Source organism: Diabrotica virgifera, chromosome 2 (genome assembly GCF_917563875.1).
Source record: "Diabrotica virgifera virgifera chromosome 2, PGI_DIABVI_V3a".
Lineage (NCBI taxonomy): Eukaryota > Metazoa > Arthropoda > Insecta > Coleoptera > Chrysomelidae > Diabrotica > Diabrotica virgifera.
Window position 1 is genome coordinate 213,931,692 of NC_065444.1, and position 15,182 is coordinate 213,946,873.

The following is a 15,182-nucleotide window of genomic DNA, read 5'->3' on the forward strand; positions in this document are numbered from 1 at the left end:
TTGGGCAACTATCAAGCTGGTTTTAGAAAAAATCGTTCAACAAGTGACCATGTACCTATTTATGCTGAAACAAGTTCTTCCTGGTGCATATGAATATGACATACCGACCCACCTTCTCTTTGTAGATTTTAAGAAATACAGGAGTTAAAAATCCCATCTAAGATAATAATCAGACTGGTACATATTATGACGCTTCAGAACACTACAAGCACAGTTAAGGTTAATGGAAAGAAGAGCCAACACTTTAGAGTTCAGAAAGGTTTAAGAAAAGTGGATCCTCTGTCCACCACGCTGGTTAATTTAGCCCTGCCAGCAGTGGCGGCTAGTCAGGGTCGGCAGGGTAGGCAGTGCCGACCCACACATTTATGGACACATCGATTTTTTTAAATATTTAATTTAATCAGAGTTGATGATATTCGTTTCTGTGAAATAAAACAATATCTGTGAGATAATACAGACTAAATTTTATTCATTGTTTTTTCAAAAGAATTCGATCGATCCGATACGTTAAGTGATCCCTGTGTGCTGTGCGTAAGAGATTTTTCAAATTAATGATCCTATAGCCATGCACCCGATTGCGATAGACCCGCTTTGGCAAGCCGTCCCCAAATTGACGATTTGCTTGTAATAAGAAGCTATGGAATATTAGCCGATAGGCAACCAATTATACATTCCCCGTATTCATTTGAATGGCAAGTCCGGCAGGTACCAATCTGCCGATCGGTGATCTGCAAACGGTTGCAAGGCACATACTTAGCCAGGTACCTTGCTAGCGCGCCGGGGATGAAACTATGAAATAAGTAGTTTTACGTCATTTAATTTATCGATATTGTAGTTTTTTAAGTTGCCAGGTATTACCATTTAGGGGACAGGATGAATCGGAGCGTTCGTTAAATCAAGTTAATTATAGAGAACAAATAAAATTGTTTAACAAATACGATCTGGAATTTTCCAATTTACTTTCTGACTCGAAGACATTTAGCGACGTACCTAAAACAGTACAGAATGAAAGAATCAATTAGTAGTTACATTTTGATCTTTTTCGGTAGAAGTAGACGAAACTACCGATAGAGGTAACATGTCATTCACAATTATTATCAATTGTTTTTCGATACACGTTACGTCTAATATTTATGAGAGGTTTTTAGGTTTTCAGACGTGAGTAGAAGCCATAAGACCGAATATATTTTTGATGTTTTAAAGGACAGATTAAAATTTTTTGATATCAAAAATAAATTGGTAAAGCAATCTTATGACGGCGCTGCCTTGATGTCCGGTGAATTGTATGGTCTCCAGGCAAAAGTTAAAACTATTACGCCCCCGCTTTATTTACTCACTGTCATAAGTCATTTACCTCTTTGACGATTCAAAATTTAAAAGTTACGCCAAAGAATTTTCAAAATATCTATTAGACAAGTTCATTAAAAATTATCCGTCATTCTTTAATCAAATAAAATAAGAAAATGAAATTTTATATGCTGATTCAAATATTTTCGGAAGCTGGGATAAGTTACAAAATATGTATAATTTTATATAGGTACCGCAATTCATTAGGTACAACAAACTGTTCCCGAAATTAATAAATTATTGTTCTCAAATGTGGGCAAATTCTGCCTCAAATGAACGGGATTTCTCTTGTCTCAAAGGAGTCAAAACGTATTGTCGAAACACCGGGAAACAAGAGATAATGTCAAGCTTGTCTCAAATGTCAATAGAAAAAACTTTTAAAATCTCTCCAAAACAATAATAAATTTTACAATGACGTTATAACCCATTTTGCTACTTCGAAACAACATAGACTAGAGTTAATTTATAAATAGGTTTAGGTTCTAAATTTATAGGAAAAAAACAAAAAATAAAAAAAAATAAAAAATAAACAAAAACCAAAAATCTCTTATGAAATGGAAGCCTTTTAATTAGATGACATACCTATCTGAGGAGACAAAACCTTGCCGACCCTGTCCCTAAAGCGACGAGCCTCCACTGTTAAAAAGATAATAAAAGAGAGCAATATGAATAGAGTAGGAACAATATTGAATAAAAGTCACCAGTGTCTAGCCTAGGCTGATGATGTATTTTGGCTAGAAGTAGAAGAGAAATAGAAAAAATAGCTAAGAATCTTCTAGAGGCCACAGGAAATATGGGATTACAGATAAATATAAATAAAACAAAATACATGGAGCTGAAGAATAAGCAAAAGAAAAGCAGAAAACTAAATATGGAAATTGCATTAGGGAGAGAAATTCTAGAAATTGAAGAGGTGGAGGATTACATGTATTTGGGAGTTCTTGTGATAAATATGAAGAAGAAAAGGAAATAGATCTACGAATAGCAAAAGAAAACAGGTGTACAGGCAGTTTGCACAGAATAATAAAATCCCAAGAGGTATCGAGAAATACAAAAATAAGGCTGTATAGAGAGAGAGTGAGAGAGTGAGAGAGAGAGAGAGAGAGAGAGAGAGAGAGAGAGAGAGATAGAAAATTTATTCTTTCTAAAAATGAGTTTACATTTTTAAAACATAACGTGGTATAGTACAAACACAGTACAAGATACATTAAAAATACTAACTATAAAACTTCCATAATAAAAAAAGCTATCAATTAGCGCAACTGTCCTCAAAAAATTTGTCGATACTATAGTAACACTTAGATAATAAAAACTTCTTGATTGCTCTTCGGAATACAAAAATATTGCTTGAGGATCTTATATTGAGTGGTAGGTGATTAAACACTTTATTTCCAGTGTAAATAAATGATTTTTTAATTAATGTAGAAGAGGGAATTGGAAGTGGAATAACGTAAGTTAGACGAGTGTTATAAAGGGAATCTGTCCGAATATCCTCTTTATGTTTTTTAAAAATTAAGCACGCTAACTCAACGATATATATGCAAGGAAGTGTCAAGATACCATGTTTCCGGAACAGAGGCCTGCATGATGTACCATGACCTTGCATAGATATCTAAGTGCTCTCTTTTGTAGCATAAAGATTCTACTGAAATGATGAAGAGAACAGCTACCCCAAAAGGAAATACCGTATCTCAAATTAGATTCAATCAGGGCCACATAAACACTTTTTGCAATCTTGAAATCCAAATGGTGTGCACCTGATTTGACAGCAAAGCAACCCGATGATATCTTTTTGCTTAAATATCCAGTGTGTTGCTCAAACTTAAGTTTATTGTCAATATAGAGACCTAAAAATTTGTTAACAGTGTCAGAACAAATGCCTTCATTACCCAGAGTAATGTTGTTTAGATCATTCTTAAAAGAAATTAATTTGGTTTTTGAAAAATTAAATGTCAAATGATTAGCTTTGCACCACTCTAAGATTTTTAGCATATCACTACTAATAATCTTGTTCAGTACCTTAGAGTCCTTGTTTTGCCATAAAATTGTGGTATCATCTGCAAATATAGTAAACTGGCCATTAATATCGAGGTTAATTCTGTCATTAAAATAGATCAAGAAAAAAATAGGACCCAAGACAGAGCCTTGAGGTACGCCACAATTAATAAAGATATTACTAGAATAGCGCTCATTGATTGATACAGACTGGTATCTGTCTTCCAAGTATGAACTGAACCACTTTAGAGTAGTGCCTCTAAAACCATATCTTTCCAGTGTATTAAGAAGTATTTTGTGATTGACACAGTCAAAGGCTTTAAATAGATCACAGAAAACTTCAGCAGCAACATAATCGTTATTTAAGTCTAAGTATAGTTTTTCCATGAATTCGAAGATGGCATCATATGTACTTTTTAATGACTGGATTATTCATTCGGATTTTGACCAATTTTTCTACAACCTTTGAAAGCGATGGTAACAAAGAGATAGGACGATAATTAGCAGGTAAATCGTGGTCACCACCTTTATATAAAGGAATAACCTTAGCACATTTTAAACAATCGCTAAAGTGATCTGTTGAAAAAGATATGTTAATTGCCTCCGCTGAATTTTTCAGAACATTATCAGAAAGATGGGATAAAACTTTAGATGGGATATCATCCCAGCCTGCAGCCATAGGAGTTTTAATGCTTTGTATAATATTTTTTATTTCAGCCGAATTAGTGAGAAGAAAATAAAAAGAGTTTGTAATGTTTACTCCATTTAAAAACGCATTGGATTAGAAGAAGAATCAATTGTTCCAGCGAGTTCTGGACCTACTGAGCAGTAATATTTATTCAGCTCACTAGGGTCTAAGACTACATCAGTAGTTCGGGGAACTTTAGCTCTAAGATTATTAACTATACGCCAAGATTCCTTTTGTTTATTATTGGCAGTTTCCATTCTAGATTTAAAAGGTATACATTTTGCTAATTTAGTAACCTTCCTATATATGGACCAATATTTATAGAAATATATCAAAAATTCATCATTGCTAGTGTTGTAAAATTCTCGAGAATGAAAAATCAGAGAATATTCTCAACAATATTCTCGAGAATATTCTCGATATCGAGAATTTTCTGAGAATGAACCCTATGACGCACTTAGGGATATTGTTGAAGATGAAATAGGGTATTAAAAATCATGAAATTATATACAAGATTATGAGACTAAACAACAGTGTTATGTATATATAAACAAAATATAAAAACGACAGAGAACATAAAATTTATTTGATAAAAAAATGAAAGTTTCTTCTTAACAACAAATAATGCAAGTAATTAATGGATGTGGTTATTTAATCAGAAAAATATGGGCCCTAAAATTTTCAGAATCTATTTCTATCATTAGCTCATCCTGGCTATCTACATTCTACATTTCAATGTACTGATGAGAGGTTGTGGGATTTTATTTTTCACTAGTCGCCAGCTCAGTTATGGATTGGTCTACGTCTAAAGGGGCATTTAGATGGGCTTGTTTTTGAAGCAATAAGTATGTTGCCGAAAATATATATTTGGTATGTTTCTCGCAATGTTACAGCCATCTAATGAAAATATCGCCGTTTGGTTGAGCCATGTGACCGAAATCTTACTGGTATTTGAACACTATTGCAGTGCCTGATGCGTTGCTGATAAAGTCGAACTGATGTGGAAAATTTTGCATGTTGCTCTGTATTTCCTCTTTATTTCCTGTACTCTGTTGAAATTTAATTTGGTTTTGTCAAAACATACAAAGAAAAGATGAATATGTGGTCAAATGAAATCACCATAAGGTTTATTGTTGCAGTACATTTACCTCCAGAGTTGTGGAACTTGGCATACTTCTGGAACTATGAGACAAATGGAAGAGTAGTGCACACTGAATAAATACATTAAACTAAAACTTTTAGTATATATAAATAACAATTGCTAATCTTGTTGAGATTGGTATTACGTTTCTCATGTTTGATCTTTCTTCTCTATTCTTGGCCCTATCATATTTATTAATAGTTCGAAATCTCTTTTTGGCATTCTTGTAAAATTCTTAAACAGATAATTGTCTAGCATTATTTCCATAGTTAAATTACTCATTCTTTCGCGTTTACTTAAAAAAGCTGTATCCACATTTTCCATTTTTCTTTTTTATGTATCGTCTTAACACGATTAAGGACGCAGCAACTCTCAAGTTGAGAATATTCTCGTCTTACATCACTAATCATTACATATTATATGTTTTTCAATGTAGTTTAAAGATTTTAAGTTTTTGCAGGAAATTATAACTCCTTTAGTAACCCAAGTTTTCTTATTTTTCTTTTTAAGAATTCTTTTTTGAAATGCCAAATTGAAAATCTTCATGAGAGTGTGATGAAATTGATGGAGCAAATCAGGAGAGCAAAAAATATTATTCCAATATTCCTGATTACATAATTTGATAAACCTGTCAAAATTTCTTCAACTGAAAATCTACTATAAAACTATCTTGCGACCTACTCTGATGTATGGGTGCGAGACGTTGCTGTGAACAAAGAAACTACAACAGAAAATTAAAATATGGGAATGACGAATATTAAGAAAAATTTTTGGAGGAAAGTTGACAGATGGGAGCTAAGAACAAATGCTGACATTTATGAAATGTACAGCAAAGGGAGAATAAGCGATTTTGTCAAAGCTAAAAGATTGCTGTGGCTCGGTTATCTTGTTAGAATGGAGGACAGTAGAGAGGTAAAGAACATAGCATGGAGAACACCTGGGGATAAAAGGAAAAGTGGCAGACAGAGGAGAAGATGAAGCAGTTGTGGAAGATCTACAAGAAAAGACTATAGAAAATTGGAGGAAAGAAGCTAGAGACAGAAGAAGATGGAAGAGAATTACTAAGCTATGGGCCTGAAATGGCATGCTACAAGCTTTTATAATTATATTTATTTATTTATTTATTTACGGGATTACCCCCATTACAACACATACAGTATAAAATCAATCTCTGTAATATCTACTAAACTAGAGTAAAATAAATCTTAATTACATACTTATTAAACAAAAACGAAATATTAATAGTTATCCATTACCCATATTACATCTATTACACAAATCAGTTCAAATAAACAAAAAGTACCTGTCAAGCTCTTTTAATCCGATTCTTAAAACCAGCCAAGGAGACACCAAACATTTCCAAGTTATTCTCGTTTATAATTTTTAGTGTTCGCTCAATGGGCGAATGCATACCATAGTTTGTCCGATGAAAAGGTATATAAAACAAATCAACATGTCTGAGACTTCTGGAGGGAACATATAAATTAATAGATTGGAGAAGTTCAGAACAACAAATTAAACCATTTATTAATTTAAACACAAATACCAAATCAGAGTTATCTCGTCGAGTTTTTAATAAATTCATGTTGAGTGTTTTTAAAATATAGGTATAATCATGATTAGTAATGCGTATGTTTAATTTGTATGCACAATATCTCAAAAATTTATTCTGCAATCTCTCCAACGTAGTAGAATGAGCTTGGTATTGTGGAGACCATACAATAGATGCATATTCCACTTTAGATACAACCAAAGCATAATATACCGTTCTTAAAGCCCCTACAGACAGTCTCAGACAGTTGCGAATGATAAAGCATAAATGAATATATGAATGATAATATTGTATTTAAATTCAGCGATTGCTTGTTGACATATAAATAATAAAAAATAATAGTATTGTATATGCTTTCTATGTTTAATAAGATTTGTTTTACATTACCTTCTACACTGCTTTCCAATGGTTCTGTCTCCTTGTGATTATCCTCAACAGCTGTTGGTTCAATATTAATAAAACCGTCTCTTGCCAAAAGACCTATCACATTGCCCAAATCTTCAACTTTACCCTGTTGTTTAAGCTTTTCTTCTTTCGCGTAGCTCTGTTCAATATTGTAATCTTTACCTACATTTCGCACTATTTCTACCCTAAGAATCCCGTCCCGTGGCCAGTTGTCTTTAACATGCATCAAACATGTCGAAGGTGTTCTAGAAAACGTAATGTGTATGTACACTAACACAAAGAATGCTGCTATTGCCTTCACTAAGGTGAGAAATTCTAAAAACCGTCGTAAGGGTCTAGGAAAGGTCCTTGCATATGCTAGAGCAGCTCTATAAAAGAGGGTATGAAATAGTCGGTCTCTTACATTAAATAAAGGATTTTGATTGTTGTTATTTCTTATTCTATTAGTATTAATTAAAGCTCCAACATGATTTTCTGGGTTTGGTTGTGCTACAGGAGGGGCATTTCCTGACATTGTTGCCTGTGTTTTCTAGGATTCATTGACTAAATTAAAGACTATGACCATCCTAAAAAAAAAGTAGGTTATTTCAAGTTTTACAACTAAATTCCATTTTAAAATTAATGTGATTTTTAGAATGGATTTTTAATTTCACTTTCATAAAGGGGGGGAGAAGGTTTACTTTAACCCATTATAATTATTCAGTTAAACTGACATAAAAGTTAATCTAAATTACAAAGATGATTTTTACCATATTTATAAGTTTAGCATTCCATGAAATAGAAAGACATACCTTTTTAATAAATTTATATACAATAGTGAGAAATATGAATATGGTTTTTTACCATTCTCGTAAACTATAACGATATTTATATTCAAAATTATTTCTTCGAGAGCAGTTTTTGAACCAATAGTTTCTAAAGTCAAAAACAAATATATGAACTTTGACAGTTGGTGCGCTGTTTGACTTTGACATTTATTTTAGGAATAAAATTTTACCAACCAATATAAAAATACAAAAATAACACAAACGAAAAATTGTGATATTTATGTTTTTTATAGTTTTTATATACCTGTGATAAATATGGATAAATATGAGGGCAACATTAAATTGGAGGGTCCGAGAAGTTAGCTACAGATATAAGGAAATGAAGGCGTGACAGTGTTGTCATGTGTTCTTAAAATAAATCGGAAAAGAGCATGTGATATATTTTTATTAATTTATTTATTAACATGGAAAACATTAACTATGTAGAGAAAATAACGAGAAAAAATTTTAAATTTCTCTAATTATGTCGACATAACAAGATTTTAGTATCAATAATAAAGTTAAAAAGTGTAAAATAAGTAAAATTCTGCTGCTTTAAGATTTTACTTAACATTGATTAAAGACAAATATTAAATTAAGGGCCGGTTGTTCGAACGCTAATCAACAATGATCACTATCAAATATTTAATTACTGTCACCAACTGTCAATGTCAACTTTTATTGGGTTGCTGAAAACATAATTGATTATAATTATGAGATTAGTTAATCAATTAACATAACAATTATTAACATAATTGATTAAGTAATTTCATAATTGTAATCAATACTTATGATTTCAGCAACCCAATCAAAGTTGACATTGACAGTTGGTGACAGTAATTAAATATTTGATAATGATCATTGTTGATTAGCTTTCGAACAACCGGCCCATAATGTAAATAATAACAGACTCCAGAATATATGCAACTGAAAACTGTGAAAACACAGATATACAAACAAGTCCACAGAAATATTAAAAAGCTGTGATAATAACAGGCTCCAGAATATATGCAACTGAAAATGCAGATATACAAGTCCACAGTACTATTAGGAAAAATAATTTCTCTAAAATGGAAGTTATAGCTATTTATATGGGTAAAAGTATAGTTGTAGGCATTTTAATATTTAAAAAAATACAAAATAAACACAAAAATAGCGTACTGACGAAGTAAACACTTTTCAGTAACTAAGGGCATTTCAGTATTCAGGTACGTTCATTCCAAATAATAAAATAATAAAAAGAAATATTTATAATATAATAAAAAGAAAGTCATAAAATGTATATCTGCGGAACATCTGTGCAATCTGGCAAACGCAAATTTAAACGTTCTGACTCTATTGCCAATCTCTTCAGGAATCTATCAGGGCAAATGCCACAACAAAATTTCTAGTAATTAACTGCAATGAATATCAAAACAAACAACAAATATTTATTCGTTCGTGTTTTACATGAATTAAAAAATATCAAAATCCATAGAATAATGTAAATAGGTAGTTTTTGAAGCTTTCTTTGTATATTTGAAGCCTGCAATATATTATACATTATATACATTATAATCACATGGCAACACTGTCAAACTTCAATTTAACGTTCTATGAAAATCTAATGTGGCTAACTTCTCGGACCCTCCAACTTAATGAAGTCCAAATATGATATTAAAATACGGATTAAAATAAAAATAATTTTCTTTTCTTTGACATAGAGGCCCCAGACTATAGACAACCCAAACATCACATACCTTTTGTAAGGCCAACAAATAAATACGTCCATCAAGTTAGCAGAACAAAGTCAGCAGAACACAGTTATTCTTATACCATAATTAAGTGTAAATTAAATGCAAATTTAATGTTCCAAGAAAAAAATTATTGCTCCTCTTCTTTAAAAGTTATTGCATGTTCTGCTAACTTGATAATCAAGCTAGCAGAACACTATAGTTCAAAAATTTGATAAATCATTTATAATTGAATGCCAAATTATTCTCTGAATTAAATACTAATTTAATGTTCCAACAAAAAATTTATTGCTCTTCTTCTTTAAAAGTTATCACATATTCTGCTAACTTGATATAATCAAGCTAGCAGAACACTAGTTCAAAAATTTGATAAATCATTTATAATTGAATGCCAAAGTATTCTCTGAATTAAATGGTAATTTTTTTCTCTGATTCTGGCCTTGGTTTAGAACTAGAACCTTTAGCCACGTAATTGTATAACTTATCACTAAGTGTCTTGTTAGTTTGCAAAGTCGACGTCATTGTCTTTGCAAAGAGACGCTAATTGTATCCGAACGTCTGCGGTCCCTCCGGTGAGTACCGATCCCCCAAGGACAGAAACTATTTTCATTTATTAATTTATAATAAATTAAAAAATCTCTGACCCTGGTGAGATTCGAACACACTACCATTCGGAACTTCCGATCCAAAGGTTAGGCGCTCTTACCACTGAGCCACAGAGGGGTTTAAATGGTAATTTAATGTTCCAAGGAAAATTTATTGCTCTTCTTCTTTAAAAGTTATCGCATGTTCTGCTAACTTGATAATCAAGCTAGCAGAACAGTAGTTCAAAAATTGATAACTCATTTATAATTGAATGCCAAACAATATTACCTTAATTAAATGCAAATTTAATGTTCCAAGAGAAAATTTATTGCTCTTTTTCTTTAAAAGTTATCGCATGTTCTGCTAGCTTGATAATCAAGCTAGCAGAACAGTAGTTCAAAAATTGATAAGTCATTTATAATTGAATGCCAATATCTGAATTAAATGCAAATTTAATATTCCATCAAAAAATTTATTGCTCTCCTTCTTTGAAAGTTATCGCATGTTCTGCTAACTTTATAATCAAGCTAGCGGAACAGTTATAAAGTTAGCTTGATTATAAAGTTAGCAGAACATGCAGTAGTTCAAAAATTTGATTAATCATTTATAATTGAATGCCAAAATATTATCTGAATTAAATCCAAATTTATTGTTCCAATAAAAAAATTATTAACCCTTTAACCCTTTAATGTAGACCCTCGACTGGGACACGAGTGACCATTAAATTTTCATCCTTAAATTTTTTAAGCACATGCGAAGGTGGTATTTGTATAGAATTATACAAATTCTTAATAGTGGTACCAAAATCCTTTTTGAAGTTATACTTCTTTAGCCGCGATTGAGAGTAAAATTTCATAATACTGCGCGCATGCGCACACAGACAATATGGTGTTTAGTTGCTAAATCTTTCAAGTTATGTATAAATATATCAGTGCAAGAAAAGGTGTGAAAAGAATATATTAGTGTTTTTAGTAAATATATTTATTATAATTTTTGTGTCTTTGGATTTGTCTTCCTCAGTAGTAAGATGAGTATTAATAAAACATTTTATTGTATATTTATTATACTTCACCTTGTCTGTTTGTTACTGTGAATTGTCATTAGCTACGTCCAAACCGATACAGACACAGTCCTCGTAGCGTATTTAGTATAGCATTCGGCCAGAGATCGAGAGGTCTTGAGTTCGAATCCAGTGCAATCCTATACTTTTTTTTATTTTTTTGAAAGCGGTAAGCACAAAATTAGTTTGATGTTTAAAAAAAATTAAAACAAACTGTTTAAAGTATATTTATTTTTAAGAAATTAAGTAATATAAGTACACACACATTCTTTTTTTTATTGCTCAGCCGGTGTAAGTCATTGTAAAATAATATTTTTAATTATTATCGAAAACGTTACAGTCCGAACCGTTGAGAATAGAATTGAATTTTGTTGAATTGTCATAAAGGTTACCCTTACACGATCAATATTATTGAAGCAATATTGACGAATAATAATGGTAAAAAAACTTCAATTGTGCAGTGAAGGAGAATGGATCTAGAATTTCTAATCGCATCTGCTTTTGGTAATTATTGTTAAAATTCCTACGGTTTAGCTTCATGCAGTCAAACGCGAATGCTTCTCATTTGTTTCTTGAAATCTGAGGGTGAGATCATGTATATTATGCTTTTTCCTATTCTAAACCGGTTTTTTCTAATATTAAAAAAATGTTTATTACTATCACTAATTCACTTTCTGTTCCGTCTTGCCTTTTAGTCTTTTCTCCATTCACAAGTTTATTTCATATAAGCAGTGTCCACATAAAACCAGTGAATAAACCTATCCGGATTTTTAACATAGTCTTTTAGTGCCTATAAGCATCTCATATAAGCAGGGGAATAATCTAATTGAGTTATATAATTATAAAAATCTCGTATCTAACTAAAAGTCCTAAGCTAAGCTAATATTACTCGAATCAGTTAATAAGAATGTAACCTTTATTCTATTGCTTCCCGTTTCAGTCTTCTTTCCATTAGTTACTATTTGCCTTACTAACTATAAAATAACGTAACTATAATAAAAATCTAATCTCTGTTGCTGAATGTCTAAAATTCACTTTTTGTGTGTCTCTTTTCTTAATAATATCTACTAACAGTATTGTAAGATACTGTCTATCCTTAATTCAAAAACTTACATTTTCCGCGACAATTTAATCTGAATTCATTATCTACATTTAAAAATAAGTACCTATTTATAATTTAAGTTACTTTAGAGAAAAAAATTTACAACTTTATTTCTTAGACATAATTCAATGATTAGCTACTTATTTGATTAGTATACTATTCTTAAGTCTGCTTGTTTATTTTGACCTTTCTGACAAATTTTATGTCTCTTCTTTAATTTTCCCACATATTTTAATTAAAAATTCTCTTTATTTCTCTTCTTCTTGTCTGGTACTACAACTATATATTTTTTCATTTTTCTTCATATAATAACACTTCTACACTGTATATCCTTAGATTCGCATAGTTCATCTTCATATAACAATCATTTGTCATTTAATCAACAATATATCATTTCATAATATAACATCATAATAATCACTTCCTTTATCTATCCCTCAATTATGCCTACGTTCGACAAGTCAAAGTGGCTTTACTCGAGAGGACAGTTCCAATTCTTCTACACCAAGCACCAAGCACCACGCCCCAAGCACCACGCACCACGCACCACCAAGCACCACGCATCAAGCACCACGCACCTCGCACTACGCACCACGCACCACCAAGCACCACGCACCACCAAACACCAAGCACCACACACCAAGCACCACGCACCACGCACCAGGCACCCCGCACCACGCACCAAGCAACAAGCTCCACGCACCACGCACCACGAACAACGCACCAAGCACCTCGCACCACCAAGCACCACGCACCAAGCACCACGCACCACGTTCCAAGCACCAAGCACCAAACAACTCGCACCACGCACCACGCACCACCAAGCACCAAGCACCACGCACCAAGCACCACGAACCACGCACCACGCACCAAGCACCACGCACAAAGCACCACAAACCACGCACCACGCATCACGCACTAAGCACCACGCACCAAGCATCACGCACCAAGCACCACGCACTAAGCACCAAGCACCAAGATCCTTGCACCACGCTCCACGCACCACCAAGCACCACGCACCAAGCACCACACTACGCACTAAGCACCACGCACCAAGCACAACGCACCGCGCACCAAGCATCAAGCACCACGCACCACGCACCAAGTACCAAGCACCACGCACCTCGCACCACGCACAACGCACCATGCACCATGCACCACGCACTACGCACCAAGAACCAAACACCAAGCACACCACGCACCACGCACCTCGCACCTCACACCACGCACCAAGCACCACGCACCACGCACCTCGAACCACACACCACGCACCAAGAACCACGCACCTCGCACAACGCACCACGCACCAAGCACCACGCATTACGCACCACGCACCACGCACCACGCACCTCGCACCACGCACCAAGCACCACGAACCATGATACTATAAATAAAGAGATAGTATTTTCCCGTAGCTCAAATACGCCCGAGTTCGCGCATTTATTACGTAACTGGAGACCGGAAGTTGAATTTGAATTCTTGTTAAAGTTAAATGGGATTTGTATGCATTATATGATGAAATTATTCAATTAGCAAAATAACATTAAACTTCAATTTATTCGAAAAGAATTTAGTGTCGATATTCCAGTCAAAATAACTGTCAAAGATAAAATATAAAATACAACCGCGAACAATTCAAAGTAATCGGACATTACGAATGATTACGAACCATTACGAACTTGCCGATCTCCAGTTACGTCACGACTTCCGGATGTGCAATATATTATCTTGTTATTTATAGTATCATGCCACGAACCATGCACCACGCACCAAGCATCACGCATCAAGCACCACGCACCAAACACCACGCTCCAAGCACCAAGCTCCTCTCACCACGCACCACTAACCACCACGCACCACGCACCAAGCACCACGGGCACCACGCACTACGCACCACGCACCACGCCCCTCGCACCAAGCACCACGCACCAAGCAACATGCACCACGCACCTCGCACCACGCACCAAGCATCACGCACCAAGAACCATGCACCACGCACCACGCACCTCGCACCAAGGTACTGTTTACCAAAAACACAATATTTTTAACAGGTTGACTGCCCATATATAAATAAAAAAAATTGGCCCATATGCCAAGCATATATTAGTCAAGGGCATAGCGGGCGTATACGCCCGCCGGGACATATTGGGAGAATTAGGTAGCGGGCGTATACGCCCGCCGTGGCAGTCAACCTGTTAAAACTGTTTTGCCTTTTGGTATTTTTCGATTAGCCAGTTTTTATCGAGATGCGGCTTCTTTTTAATATGTTTACATAAAAAATTTATGGGGTTTACGTTCCTTTAAACCCTCCAAATAATTGTGTACGTTCCTATTAAACTTTTGTTGCGGTACCATTAGTTAAACACAATGTTTTTAAAACTTGTTTGCCTCTTAGTATTTTTTAATATTATAAAAATGTAAATTATATTTTTTTCATATTATTACCAGGTCTATAATCGTACCTACTTAACCATTTACAAATTTTATATGTGTTGGATTTGGCAAATATTCAAAATATCTCGATAAAAACTGGCTTTTGAAGAAAGTACTAAGAGACAAAAAAGTTTTAAAAACACTATGTTTAACTAGTAGTACTACAAAAATAATTTAATAGTAACATACACAAAAGTTTAGAGGGGTTTGTAAGGGAACAAAACCCCCATTAAGTTTTTATTTGGTGCACAAATTTCACTATAATTTTTTTTGATGCTACTCCTGCCATGAGTATGCCACATGTCCATTTTCAGTAAAAAATCTCTAATAGTTTT

General features: G+C 33.7%; 1 protein-coding gene across 2 annotated transcripts in view; it reads right to left on the minus strand.

The window, feature by feature from the left end:
• Positions 1 to 8,098, minus strand: part of LOC114332134 (membralin) — an 893,172-nt gene extending 885,074 nt beyond the window's left edge. For both annotated transcript variants that reach the window (XM_050643070.1, XM_050643069.1), the window contains exons 1-2: positions 7,920 to 8,098; positions 7,111 to 7,694 (exon numbers count right to left, since the gene is read on the minus strand). In XM_050643070.1, the coding sequence (XP_050499027.1) occupies positions 7,111 to 7,642 (532 nt within the window). In that variant the 5' untranslated portion in view covers positions 7,643 to 7,694; positions 7,920 to 8,098. The remainder of the gene's footprint in view (positions 1 to 7,110; positions 7,695 to 7,919) is intronic.
• Between the last annotated feature and the right edge of the window lie 7,084 nt (positions 8,099 to 15,182).